The following is a 15,215-nucleotide window of genomic DNA, read 5'->3' on the forward strand; positions in this document are numbered from 1 at the left end:
TTTATAGATTTTTTAAAAGTAATATTCGCTCACTGTTTGCTGCTTCCAATAAGTTTATGCAGAAATCGAGTACTTTGCCATAGGGAAGTATTGTGAAATAGAGAGTCAGACCACGAAATCAGTCTGTTGATGAATGTGCACCACTGCAGGTTGTTGAGAATCCACAGTCATGTCAATGTGCTGGCCAGATCCTTGCTATGTCGCGATGCCTGGATCCCCTCAGGAATACCAAATAGGTGCTGGGTTATGGACTACATGGTATTGTTTTATAAAACAGACAGTGTATCTGCTGAACTACTGTACTTGAATATAGTAATTTTTATCTCTGGCCTGCTGGCTCTCCTACCTCTGCGGGGGAGCCAAAATTAAACATTGTAAAGTGGTTATCCCACTGGCCATAAGGTGAATGCACCTATTTGTAAGTCGCTCTGGATAAGAGCGTCTGCTAAATGACGTAAATGTAAATGTAATACTGTATTAAAGAAGCGAAAAGGTGAATGCCTTTTATGCAGGTGTTTCATTTAAGGATTTGACATACTTATCTGATCCACATGCGAGTCCACGTGTAATTTAACAGTACAGTACCGGCTACTGGTTGCAGTGAAAATACGATAAATATACAACAACAAGTTACTGTATTTTTACAGCTGAATTTCCTGTAATTTTAAGACGCACTACCAGAAACTGATTGCAGTGAAAATACAGTACATGTACAACAAGTTACTGTACTTTAACAGCTGAATGAAGGTGTTGCTGTAAAATGACAGTATGCTGCTGTATTTTGATTACTTGGGACTCAACCTCACATGGGATTTAAACTGCCAACGTCTTGTTTGCCAACAACCTGACTCTCCAAAGAGCTCTATTTTCATTTCATCCAACAAATGTAAACACCTGCAGTTTGCTAAATGGTATTGGCACTTGGATTAGAACCGGTGCTATGGTCAGATGACATGAAAAGAGCTCTTTGGCAATGCACACCAGTGGTGGGTTTGGTATCGAAATAAGGATGCCTAAGCAGAAAATAACCCCATACATACTGTAAAGGTATCTTTGATGTTATGGGGATATTTTGCTTCCCCTGGTCCTGGGGACCTTGTCAAGGTCAATGGCATCATAAACTTTACAGAGTACCAGGATGTTTTAGACAAAAACCTGGTTGCCTCTGCCAGGAGGCTGAAACTTGGCCGCAAGTGGATCTTCCAGCAAGACAATAACCCCAACCACACATCAAATTCCACATAAAATCAACATTTTGCAATGCCCATCTTAGTCTCTGGAATTATCCTCCGAAGGTGAGGTCAATGATTTTAACCCCTTTCTTTTAGATTTTTCTTTAAATAACTTGTTAAACAAAAAATATTTATCTGAGCAATTGTATTAGTATAACAGAAGATACTTAAAAAAAAAAAAAGTTTGAGCATACAATATAGCTCAGTATTTGTATTTTATTTTATATAGTTTTTTTGCTCATCTTTATCAAGGGTACCAATAATTTTGGACCTGACTGTTTGTAGATCAGGAGTTTGCCTAGCAACCACAGCTCCCTCCATTTGGACTGGTATCAAGCGATCAAAAAGCCTTGTAATTTCCTGTGTAGGCCTACAGTATAGTATCAGTCTAGCAGTGCCGCCTCATAGCTGCTTGGTGTCTCTTTTAATTACAAATCCACCTGGAACATCAGAACAGTCAGTTACAATCTCAGAGCTCAGAGCCAATTCTCTTTGCAATAAAAACCTCTGGTAGAGCTGTGCACAGTAGGTTTCCTTGAACTACTCACAAACCAGACATCCCTGCATTGGTGTTTGAAGAGAAAATGAAATTGGCCCTGAAGCGGGAAAGCTGTTCAATCAGCTGCCTGTGGCCCACCAGGGGAGACAGGCATTCATAGACCTAGAGACACTGATTAGTTGTCACAGGTAGGATGTAATGAACACTAGAGAATGTCACCTTTTGTACTAAATCAGCATTACATACTGGTTCATTAGTGCTGGAGGGGTTACTACTCCCATTATCGCTACCTCGCAGTAGCTTTTCAACCAAGGTCTATGAACAGTGAAGTGTGTTTCTGCGTTTGTATTAATGTGTAATGAATAAGTGATTTTAATTATTGTCATTACTTTTAAAGGGGGAGCCCTTCTCAATGCTGTAATTACTTTGATACAGTGGGGGAAAAAAGTATTTAGTCAGCCACCAATTGTGCAAGTTCTCCCACTTAAAAAGATGAGAGGTCTGTAATTTTCATCATAGGTACAAATTTTTTATTTTTTTATTTCACCTTTATTTAACCAGGTAAGCCAGTTGAGAACAGGTTCTCATTTACAACTGCGACCTGGCCAAGATAAAGCAAAGCAGTGCAATAAAAACAACACAGTTACATATGGGGTAAAAAACATAAAGTCAAAAATACAACAGAAAATATATATACAGTGTGTGCAAATGTAGCAAGTTATGGAGGTAAGGCAATAAATAGGCTATAGTGCAAAATAGTTACAATAGTATTAACACTGGAATGCTAGATGTGCAAGAGATTATGTGCAAATAGAGATACTGGGGTGCAAAAGAGCAAAATAAATAACAATATAGGGATGAGGTAGTTGGGTGGGCTAATTTCAGATGGGCTGTGTACAGGTGCAGTGATCGGTAAGGTGCTCTGACAACTGATGTTTAAAGTTATTGAGGGAGATAAGAGTCTCCAGCTTCAGAGATTTTTGCAATTCGTTCCAGTCATTGGCAGCAGAGAACTGGAAGGAATGGCGGCCAAAGGAGGTGTTGGCTTTGGGAATGACCAGTGAGATATACCTGCTGGAGCGCAGACTACGGGTGGGTGCTGCTATGGTGACCAATGAGCTAAGATAAGGCGGGGATTTGCCTAGCAGTGATTTATAGATGGCCTGGAGCCAGTGGGTTTGACGACGAACATGTAGTGAGGACCAGCCAACAAGAGCGTACAGGTCACAGTGGTGGGTAGTGTATGGGGCTTTGGAGACAAAATGGATGGCACTGTGATAGACTACATCCAATTTGCTAAGTAGAGTGTTGGAGGCTATTTTGTAAATGACATCGTCGAAGTCAAGGATCGGTAGGATAGTCAGTTTTACGAGGGCATGTTTGGCAGCATGAGTGAAGGAGGCTTTGTTGCGAAATAGGAAGCCGATTCTAGATTTAACTTTGGATTGGAGATTCTTTATGTGAGTCTGGAAGGAGAGTTTACAGTCTAACCAGACACCTAGGTATTTGTAGTTGTCCACATACTCTAGGTCAGACCCGTCGAGAGTGGTGATTCTAGTCGGGTGGGCGGGTGCCAGCAGCGTTCGATTGAAAAGCATGCATTTAGTTTTACTAGTGTTTAAGAGCAGTTGGAGGCTACTGAAGGAGTGTTGTATGGCATTGAAGCTCGTTTGGAGGTTTGTTAACACAGTGTCCAATGAAGGGCCAGATGTATACAAAATGGTGTCGTCTCGTGAGAGGTGGATCTGAGAGTCACCAGCAGCAAGAGCGACATCATTGATATACACGGAGAAAAGTGTCGGCCCAAGAATTGAACCCTGTGGCACCCCCATAGAGACTGCCATAGGTCCAGACAACAGGCCCTCCGATTTGACACACTGAACTCTATCCGAGAAGTAGTTGGTGAACCAGGCGAGGCAGTCATTTGAGAAACCAAGGCTATTTAGTCTGCCAATAAGAATGCGGTGGTTGACAGAGTCGAAAGCCTTGGCCAGGTCGATGAAGACGGCTGCACAGTACTGTCTATTATCAATCGCGGTTATAATATCGTTTAGGACCTTGAGCGTGGCTGAAGTGCACCCATGACCAGCTCGGAAACCGGATTGCATAGCGGAGAAGGTACGGTGGTATTCGAAATGGTCGGTGATCTGTTTGTTAACTTGGCTTTCAAATACTTTCGAAAGGCAGGGCAGGATGGATATAGGTCTGTAGCAGTTTGGATCTAGAGTGTCACCCCCCTTTGAAGAGGGGGATGACCGCGGCAGCTTTCCAATCTCTGGGGATCTCAGACGTTATGAAAGAGAGGTTGAACAGACTAGTAATAGGGGTTGCGACAATTTCGGCGGCTAGTTTTAGAAAGAAAGGGTCCAGATTGTCTAGCCCAGCTGATTTGTAGGGGTCCAGATTTTGCAGTGCTTTCAAAACATCAGCTGTCTGAATTTGTGTGAAGGAGAAGCGAGGGGGGCATGGGCAAGTTGCAGCGGAGGGTGCAGAGTTGGTGGCCGGGGTAGTGGTAGCCAGATGGAAAGCATGGCCAGCTGTAGCAAAATGCTTGTTGAAATTCTCGATTATTGTAGATTTGTCGGTGGTGATAGTGTTTCCTAGCCACAGTGCAGTGGGCAGCTGGGAGGAAGTGCTCTTATTCTCCATGGACTTTACAGTGTCCCAAAACTTTTTGGAGTTAGTGCTACAGGATGCAAATTTCTGTTTGAAAAAGTTAGCCTTTGCTTTCCTGACTGCTTGTGTATATTGGTTCCTAACTTCCCTGAAAAGTTGCATATCGCGGGAGCTATTTGATGCTAATGCAGTACGCCACAGGATGTTTTTGTGCTGGTCAAGGGCAGTCAAGTCTGAGGAGAACCAGGGGCTATATCGGTTCTTAGTTCTGTATTTTTTGAATGGGGCATGTTTATTTAAGATTGAGAGGAAATTACTTTTAAGGAACAACCAGGCATCCTCTACTGACGGAATGAGATCTATATCCATCCAGGATACCTGGGCCAGGTCAATTAGGAAGGCCTGTTCGCTAAAGTGTTTTAGGGAGCGTTTGACAGTGATGAGGGGTGGTCGTTTGACCGCGGACCCGTTACGGACGCAGGCAATAAGGCAGTGATCGCTGAGATCCTGGTTGAAGACAGCTGAGGTGTATTTAGAGGGTATGTTAGTCAGGATGATATCTATGAGGGTACCCATGTTTACGGATTTAGGGTTGTACCTGGTAGGTTCGTTGATAATTTGCGTGAGGTTGAGGGCATTTAGTTTGGATTGTAGGATGGCCGGGGTATTAAGCATATCCCAATTTAGGTCACCAAGCAGTACGAACTCTGAGGATAAATGGGGGGCAATCAATTCACATATGGTGTCCAGGGCACAGCTGGGGGGCTGAGGGGGTCTGTAGCAAGTGGCAACAGTGATAGACTTATTTCTGGAGAGGTGGATTTTTAGACGTAGAAGCTCAAACTGTTTGGGCACAGACCTGGATAGTATGATAGACCTCTGCAGGCTATCTCTACAGTAGATTGCAACTCCACCCCCCTTTGGCAGTTCTATCTAGACGGAAAATGTTATAGTTGGGGATGGAAATTTCAGAATTTTTGGTGGCCTTCCTGAGCCAGGATTCAGACACTGCTAGAACATCAGGGTTGGCGGAGTGTGCTAACGCAGTGAATAACTCAAACTTAGGAAGTAGACTTCTGATATTTATGTGCAAGAAACCAAGACTTTTGCGATTACAGAAGTCAGCAAATGATAGCGCCTGGGGAGTAGGAGTGATACTGAGGGCTGCAGGGCCTGGGTTAGCCTCTACATCACCAGAGGAACAGAGGAGGACTAGAATAAGGATACGGCTAAAGGCTTTAAGAACTGGTCTTCTAGTGCGTTGGGTACATAGAATAAAGGGGGCAGATTTCCGGGTGTTGTAGAAAAGATTCAGGGCATTATGTACAGACAAGGATATGGAAGGATATGAGTAAAGTGGAGGTAAACCTAAGCGTTGGGTAACAATGAAAGAGATAGCATCATTGGAGGCATCAATTGAGTCGGTCTCCGCGTGTATGGGGGGTGGGACAAAGGAGCTATCTAAGGCAGGTTTAGCTGGGCTGGGGGATCTACAGTGAAATAGTACAATTAGAAATAACCGAAACAACAATAAGCTAACCATGTTTGGGCTGAGGCTAAACATAAACAGGATGTAGTACCGTAAAAAGGAACAGTCCAGCAGACATCAGCTGTGTAGCTGAGTTATCAAAGGTCCGGTGAACAGCAATAGGATAGTTCGGAGGCTGCTAAAGCACTAGCGAGTAAGAGGCCATGGCTAGCGTGTGCTAGCGGGCCGGGGCTAGCAGATGGAATCTTCGTGGTCGACGTTATAACCACATCAGACGATTTCGTCGGCAGACCAGTCGTGTAGGACCAGCGGGGCTCCGTGTCAACACTAGGTGGTCCCGTCCGGTTGACAGAGAGGTAGATAGCCGGGAGATGGGCCTAGCTCAGGATGATTAGCCAGACCACAGCGTCCATTTTGTTGCTGGTAGCGATGAAACCGGAGTTGAAGGTCCAGTGATTCAGTGATTCCGGCAGAAAAACTGATATGTTCTGGGTCGATAACGCGCTGTGCAGACTGGCCGAATATCCGGTGATTAATGTCCAGTGATTAAATTAATCAGCAGAAAAAAAAATCCAATGTTCTGGGTGAAATACCGCTAACTGTGGCTAATAGCAAGTAGCTAGTTAGCTGGCTAGCTAGTTTCAACTGGAGATTCTAGATAAAAGGTAAGTCAATAATAGAATCCGTTCCACATTGAGTGAGGCGGGTTGCAGGAAAGTATATTTTGTAGAAGGATGAAAAGTCTGATAGGGAAATATGTACGAAAAATACAAAAAAACAGGGTATTTACAGGCTATTTACAGACACACGACAAAAACAGAACTGCACTACTACGCCATCTTGGAACATCAACTATGACAGACAAATTGAGAATTTTTTTCTCCAGAAAATCACATTGTAGGATTTTTAATGAATTTATTTGGAAATTATGGTGGAAAATAAGTATTTGGTCACCTACAAACAAGCAAGATTTCTGGCTCTCACAGACCTGTAACTTCTTCTTTAAGAGGCTCCTCTGTCCTCCACTCGTTACCTGTATTAATGGCACCTGTTTGAACTTGTTATCAGTATAAAAGACACCTGTCCACAACCTCAAACAGTCACACTCCAAACTCCACTATGGCCAAGACCAAAGAGCTGTCAAAGGACACCAGAAACAAAATTGTAGACCTGCACCAGGCTGGGAAGACTGAATCTGCAATAGGTAAGCAGCTTGGTTTGAAGAAAGCAACTGTGGGAGCAATTATTAGGAAATGGAAGACATACAAGACCACTGATAATCTCCCTCGATCTGGGGCTCCACGCAAGATCTCACCCCGTGGGGTCAAAATGATCACAAGAACGGTGAGCAAAAATCCCAGAACCACACGGGGGGACTTAGTGAATGACCTGCAGAGAGCTGGGACCAAAGTAACAAAGCCTACCATCAGTAACACACTACGCCGCCAGGGACTCAAATCCTGCAGTGCCAGACGTGTCCCCCTGCTTAAGCCAGTACATGTCCAGGCCCGTCTGAAGTTTGCTAGAGTGCATTTGGATGATCCAGAAGAGGATTGGGAGAATGTCATATGGTCAGATGAAACCAAAATAGAACTTTTTGGTAAAAACTCAACTTGTCGTGTTTGGAGGACAAAGAATGCTGAGTTGCATCCAAAGAACACCATACCTACTGTGAAGCATGGGGGTGGAAACATCATTCTTTGGGGCTGTTTTTTCTGCAAAGGGACCAGGACGACTGATCCGTGTAAAGGAAAGAATGAATGGGGCCATGTATCGTGAGATTTTGAGTGAAAACCTCCTTCCATCAGCAAGGGCATTGAAGATGAAACGTGGCTGGGTCTTTCAGCATGACAGTGATCCCAAACACACCGCCCCGGGCAACGAAGGAGTGGCTTCGTAAGAAGCATTTCAAGGTCCTGGAGTGGCCTAGCCAGTCTCCAGATCTCAACCCCATAGAAAATCTTTGGAGGGAGTTGAAAGTCTGTGTTGCCCAGCGACAGCCCCAAAACATCACTGCTCTAGAGGAGATCTGCATGGAGGAATGGGCCAAAATACCAGATACAGTGTGTGAAAACCTTGTGAAGACTTACAGAAAACGTTTGACCTGTGTCATTGCCAACAAAGGGTATATAACAAAGTATTGAGAAACTTTTGTTATTGACCAAATACTTATTTTCCACCATAATTTGCAAATAAATTAATTAAAAATCCTACAATGTGATTTTCTGGATTTTTTTTCTTCTCATTTTGTCTGTCATAGTTGACGTGTACCTATGATGAAAATTACAGGCCTCTCTCATCTTTTTAAGTGGGAGAACTTGCACAATTGGTGGCTGACTAAATAATTTTTTCCCCCACTGTACTTAGAGTAAAAGATTCATTGCTAATGCTTAGCAAACTAATCAGCTAATTTAAATGGAATGGACTGCCAATTAACTTAATTGTAGGGCTGTGACAATACCAGTATCGCAATATTTTTTTCCATGCCAAAAATGGAAACACGAAGCAGGCCAGAAATCTTTGCTCCTTTAAAAACCTGCTGTATGTAAAATATTGTGTGCTATAGCTTGGGAAATAAATAAATGTGACTCTGGATGACATAATATTTGTTTAAAACATTAGGGATGTTTTCCTAAAGTTAAATCCGCTTCGTATTTTGTTTTCTTGCCACGATACTAACAAGTACTGCGATACTTGTGTCATCCCGGCCCAACTTAATCCCGCAAATTAGAATTTATCTTTGCATATTACTGTATACTCTAAGAACTCTGAATCAATGGGCAATCATCAAGTTTGCCTGACGACACAACCGTTGTAGGCCTCATCACCAACAACGACGAGACTGCCTACAAGGTGGAGGTGAGGGCCCTGGCGGAGTGGTGCCAGGAAAATAACCTCAACGTCAACAAAACAAAGGAGCTGATCGTGGACTTCAGGAGACAGCAGAGAGGGCGTGCCCCCATCCACATCTACGGGGCCGCAGTAGAGAGGGTGAAAAGCTTTAAGTTCCTCTGCGTGCACATCACTGATAACCTGAAATGGTCCATCCATACAGACAGTGTGGTGAAGAAGGCGCAACAGCACCTCTTCAACCTCAGGAGGCTGAAAAAATTCGGCTTGGCCCCTAAGGCTGAAAAAATTCGGCTTGGCCCCTAACACCCTCACGAACGTCTACAGATGCACCATTGAGAGTATCCTATATGCTCGATCTGATATTTCTTTATTTTATTTTATTTGTGTGTTTTGTATTGTTAGGTATACTGCACTGTTGGAGCTAGAAACATAATCATTTCGCTGTACCTGCGATAACATCTGCAAATGTGTACGCAACCAATAACATTTGATTTTAATTTAGCAGCGTATCTAGCATAGACGTTATTTACATTTCAATGTTGATGAATTGCCCTCAGCATGGAGCCATCCCACAAGGTACAAGCCTATTGAATCAACATTGTTTCCACGTCATTTCAACAACAAAAAAAGCAATGTGATGATGCTGAATGAATGTGGAAAACTGATTTTAGATTTGCAAAAAGTCATCAACAAAAGGGTTTTGGGGAATTTGTCTTTTTTTCACCCAACTTTAAACCTAAATCAAATGTTTCAAATGGTTGTTGATTTCACATTTGAAATCATGTTAGTTGTCAACTCAATCTATGTAAATCAAAACTAGACATTGAACTGATGTCTTTGCCCAGTGGGATTAAAGTTTGTGATCAGAATTAATTTGATTAATTAGATTTGTGTGGTCCTTCATTAACTATTTACATAAAATATTCATTCATCTATGAACATTAAATTAACATGAAACCTGAAAGTATTCAGACCCCTTGACTTTTAACACATTTTGTTACGTTACAGCCTTATTCTAAAAAAAAATCCCTCATCAATCTGTACACAATACCCTATAATGACAAAGCAAAAACAGGTTTTTAAAAATGAAATATCACATTTACATAAGTATTCAGACCCTTTACTCAGTACTTTGTTGAAGCACCTTTGGCAGTGATTACAGCATCGAGTCTTCTTGGGTATGATGCACAAGCTTGGCACACCTGTATTTGGGGAGTTTCTCCCATTCTTCTCTGCAGATCCAATCAAGCTCTGTCCGGTTGGATGGGGAGCGTCGCTGCACAGCTATTTTCAGGTCTCTCCAGAGATGTTCGATCAGGTTCAAGTCCGGGCTCTGGCTGGGCCACTCAAGGACATTCAGAGACTTGTCCCGAAGCCATTCCTGTGTTGTCTTGGCTGTGTGCTTAGGGTTGTTGTACTGTTGGAAGGTGAACCTTCGCCCCAGTCTGAGCGCTCTGGAGCAGGTTTTCATCAAGGATCTCTCTGTGCTTTTCTCCATTCATCTTTACCTCGATCCTGACTAGTCTCCCAGTCCCTGCCACTGAAAAACATCCCCACAGCATGATGCTGCCACCACCATACTTCACCATAGGGAAGGTGCCAGGTTTCCTCCAGATGTGACACTTGGTATTCAGGCCAAAGAGTTCAATCTTGGTTTCATCAGACCAGAGAATCTTGTTTCTAATGGTCTGAGAGTCCGTTAGGTGTCTTTTGGCAATCTCCAAGTGTGCTGTCGTGCCTTTTACTGAGGAGTGGCTTCCATCTGGCCACTCTACCATAATGGCCTGATTGGTGGAGTGCTGCAGAGATGGTTGTCCTCCTGGAAGGTTCTCCCATCTCCATAGAGGAACTCTGGAGATCTGTCAGCGTGACCATCAGTTCTTGGTCACTTCCCTGACCATGGCCCTTCTCCCCCGATTGCTCAGTTTGGCCGGGCGGCCAGCTCTAGTAAGAGACTTGGTGGTTCCAAACTTCTTCCATTTTAAGAATGATTGAGGCCACTGTGTTCTTGGGGACCTTCAATGCTGCAGACATGTTTTGGTACCCTTCCCCAATCTGTGCCTCGACACAATCCTGTCTCGAAGCTCTACGGACAATTCCTTCGACCTCATGGCTTGGTTTTTGCTCTGACATGCATTGTCAACTCTGGGACCTTATATAGACAGGTGTGTGCCTTTCCAAATCATGTCCAATCAATTGAATTTACCACAGGTGGACTCCAAGTTGTAGAAATATCTGAAGGATGATCAATGGAAACAGGATGCACCTGAGCTCAATTTTGAATCTCTTAGCAAAGGGTCTGAATACTTATGTAAATAAGGTATTTCTGTATTTTATTTTTAATACATTTGCAAAAATGTCTAAACCTGATTTCACTTTGTCATTATGGGTTATTGTTTGTAGATTGAGATTATAATTGTTTTTATCCATTTTAGAATAAGGCTGTAACGTAACAAAATTTGAAAAAAGCCAAGGGGTCTGAATACTTTCCGAATGCACTGTAGATAAAGCCCTAGTAACTAAGTTTTCTGATTTGACGTTGCATTTTATAAGTAACCACTCAGTATGTGTAACCACTCTTGGCCCATATACTTAATTCTCATCTCCATATCTGTCTCTATTTCCGGTAGCTGATTGGGGGGTTCATCCTAGCCATCGGTATCTATGCGGAGGTGGAGCGGCAGCGCTACAAAACCCTGGAGGGGGTGTTTCTGGCCCCCTCCATCATCCTGATCGTCCTGGGGGTGGTGATGTTCATCGTCTCCTTCATCGGCGTGTTGGCCTCTCTCAGGGACAACCTGACTCTCCTCAAAGTGGTGAGTACTAGGCCCACACAATTTAATACAACACTGTGATATAGGCTTGAGGTTCACCACTCACCAGACTTGGGTCAAATATATACACTACCAGTCAAAAGTTTGGACACACCTACTCATTCAAGGGTTTTTCTTTAATTAATCTATTTTTTACATTGTAGAATAATAGTGAAGACTTCAAAACTATGAAATAACACATATGTAATCATGTAGTAACCAAAAGTGTTAAACAAATCAGAATATATTTGAGATTCATCAAATTGCCACCCTTTGCCTTGATGACAGCTTTGCACACTCTTGGCATTCTCTCAACCAGCTTCATGAAGTAGTCACCTGGAATGCACTTCAATTAACAGGTGTGCCTTGTTAAAAGTTAATTTGTGGAATTTCTTCCATATTATGTCAAGAACAGCTCAAATAAGCAAAGAGAAACAACAGTCCATCATTACTTTAAGACATGAAGGTCAGTCAATATGGAAAATGTCAAGAACTTTGAAAGTTTCTTCAAGTGCAGTCGCAAACACCATCAAGCGCTATGAAACTGGCTCTCATGAGGACCACCACAGGAATGGAAGACCCAGAGTTACCTCTGCTGCAGAGGATATGTTCATTAGTTACCAGTCTCAGAAATTGTCACATGCGCCGAATACAACAGGTGTAGACCTTACAGTGAAATGCTTACTTACAAGCCCTTATGAAAAATGTATGCACTCACTTAACTGTAAGTCGCTCTGGATAAGAGCGTCTGCTAAATGACTTTAAAATATATATATATTTAACCAACAATGCAGTTTTAAGAAAGAATACCAAAAATAATCACAAAAACATACAATATAAAATAATACGAAATGAAAGTAACAAATAATTAAAGAGCAGCAGTAAAAATAACAATAGCGAGGCTATATACAGGGGGTACCGGTACAGAGTCGATGTGCGGGGGCACCGGTTAGTCGAGGTAATATGTACATGTAGGTAGAGTTATTAAAGTGACTATGCATAGATAATAAACAGAGAGTAGCAGCAGCGTAAAAGAGGGGGGTGGGGCAATGCAAATAGTCTGGGTAGCCATTTGATTAGATGTTCAGGAGTCTTATGGCTTGGGGGTAGAATCTGTTTAGAAGCCTCTTGGACCTAGACTTGCTCTTATGAATTAATGACCTGAACATTTTGAGATGTTTGCATCTACTTTTAATGAGACACCAGTGCTTGTATTGGCTCGAGTTTGACTCCCTTCTGAACAAATTAGAGTTTTTTGTCTTCTAAAAGCGAGGTATTTTTTTTGCCTAAATAAATTCTACAATTGTATTTAACTGGGGAATACGTTTTTTTAATGCTACAGTGCAGAATATTCTAAGATATTTGGCATACAATTGGCAACATCTTAGAACAGTGCCTCTTCAATTTCATCATGCATTGATCAATACATTTGTTTTTCGTGTATGAGGCCACCACAAGTGTCCCCTATTGAATATCAACATAATTTTTAGCTTTTGCTGAGCTGCTATAAAAATGGCAAAGAGCAGCATCATTTAAGATGCTACAGCAAAAAGGTGGTTTTGTGGTTCACAATATATGATCAAAGGAAAGCTAAACAGACAGGTCCATTAAACTGTTTTTATAAAGTTAAATATTCTGTTAACCTTGTAAATGTGATTTGTTTTTCAGTTTCTCTACACCCTAACAGTCTGTCTCATTCTGGAGCTTCTCGGTGGCATCATGGCTCTGTTCTTCAGGCATCAGGTACCATAAACCCATTCCTTATCCGTTATTAAACTCATGATCATTGGCTTTCTCTCAATCTTTATATACACAAAAGGAACTCATGCCGCCTCTTATTGGATACATTTACCTGGGCTTGTGCAAGTAGAAAGCTAACAAGTTTAAGAAACGGTGTACTTTACAATTAGTTGACATAGTGGGACTAACTCAATTGTGTTGATATCAGGCAAGTTAACTGCTCAGTTCACCATTCTCAGGGTATTTCAGATTGACCCTTGTGGTTTCCATATAGGAATTTTCAAATGTCTTGAATTGTTTATGACATTCCATTCCCATTATGTTTAGGAATTTGTGAAAAGATTTCTGGCTGGATAAAATTAACTAACTTGCAAAGAGGGAAAGACGTCAGAGGACTGTCTGTACCAAACTTTAAATTGTATTTCCAGGCACTAGCATTTCGTCCCATCCTAAATTGGTTTAGACATGATTATTCCGCCCCCTGGCTGAGTGCATTCGGAACGTGTTCAGACCCCTTCCCTTTTTCCACATTTGTTACGTTACAGCCTTATTCTAAAATGAATTATATAAAACAATTTCCCTCATCAATCTACACACAATACCCCATAATGACAAAGCGAGAACAGGTTTTTAGACATAAAGAAAAAACGGAAATACTTTATTTACATAAGTATTCAGACCCTTTGCTATAATCATCCTTGATGTTTCTACAACTTGATATACTGAGTGGTTACCTATACTGAGTGGTTACTTATAAAATGCAACGTCAAATCAGAAAACTTAGTTACTAGGGCTTTATCTACAGTGCATTCGGAAAGTATTCAGACCCCTTGGCTTTTTTCAAATGTTGTTACGTTACAGCCTTATTCTAAAATGGATTAAAACAATTATAATCTCAATCTACAAACAATAACCCATAATGACAAAGCGAAAACAGGTTTAGACATTTTTGCAAATGTATTACATATAAAATACAGAAATACCTTATTTACATAAGTATTCAGACCCTTTGCTAAGAGATTCAAAATTGAGCTCAGGTGCATCCTGTTTCCATTGATCATCCTTCAGATATTTCTACAACTTGGAGTCCACCTGTGGTAAATTCAATTGATTGGACATGATTTGGAAAGGCACACACCTGTCTATATAAGGTCCCAGAGTTGACAATGCATGTCAGAGCAAAAACCAAGCCATGAGGTCGAAGGAATTGTCCGTAGAGCTTCGAGACAGGATTGTGTCGAGGCACAGATCTGGGGAAGGGTACCAAAACATGTCTGCAGCATTGAAGGTCCCCAAGAACACAGTGGCCTCCATCATTCTTAAATGGAAGAAGTTTGGAACCACGAAGACTCTTCCTAGGGCTGGCCGCCCGGCCAAACTGAGCAATTGGGGGAGAAGGGCCATGGTCAGGGAAGTGACCAAGAACTGATGGTCACTCTGACAGAGCTCCAGAGTTTCTCTATGGAGATGGGAGAACCTTCCAGAAGAACAACCATCTCTGCAGCACTCTACCAATCAGGCCTTTATGGTAGAGTGGCCAGACGGAAGCCACTCCTCAGTAAAAGGCACATGACAGCCCGCTTGGAGTTTGCCAAAAGGCAACTAAAGGACTCTCAGACCATGAGAAACAAGATTCTCTGGTCTGATAAAACCAATATTGAACTCTTTGGCCTGAATGCCAAGTGTCACGACTTGACCTGAAAATAGCTGTACAGCGACACTCCCCATCCAACCTGACAGAACTTGAGAGGATCTGCAGAGAAGAATGGGAGAAACTCTCCAAATACAGGTGGGCCAAGCATGAAGCATCATACCCAAGAAGACTTGAGGCTGTAAAAGTCAAGGGGTCTGAATACTTTCTGAATGCACTATATATAAAAAAATTAAAAATAAAGTAAAAATGTTTTTGGTAAAGTGGTTATCCCACTGGCTATAAGGTGAATGCACCACTTTGTAAGTCACTCTGGACAAAT

At 42.1% G+C, this 15,215-nt stretch overlaps 1 protein-coding gene across 1 annotated transcript in view; it reads left to right on the forward strand.

Moving 5' to 3' along the window:
- tspan15 (tetraspanin 15) overlaps positions 1 to 15,215 on the forward strand; it is a 48,389-nt gene that overhangs the window by 11,002 nt on the left and 22,172 nt on the right. Inside the window, exons 2-3 of the mRNA XM_041888421.2 lie at positions 11,320 to 11,505; positions 13,171 to 13,245. Of these exons, the coding sequence (XP_041744355.1) occupies positions 11,320 to 11,505; positions 13,171 to 13,245 (261 nt within the window). The remainder of the gene's footprint in view (positions 1 to 11,319; positions 11,506 to 13,170; positions 13,246 to 15,215) is intronic.

Source organism: Coregonus clupeaformis, chromosome 1 (assembly GCF_020615455.1).
Source record: "Coregonus clupeaformis isolate EN_2021a chromosome 1, ASM2061545v1, whole genome shotgun sequence".
Classification (NCBI taxonomy): domain Eukaryota; kingdom Metazoa; phylum Chordata; class Actinopteri; order Salmoniformes; family Salmonidae; genus Coregonus; species Coregonus clupeaformis.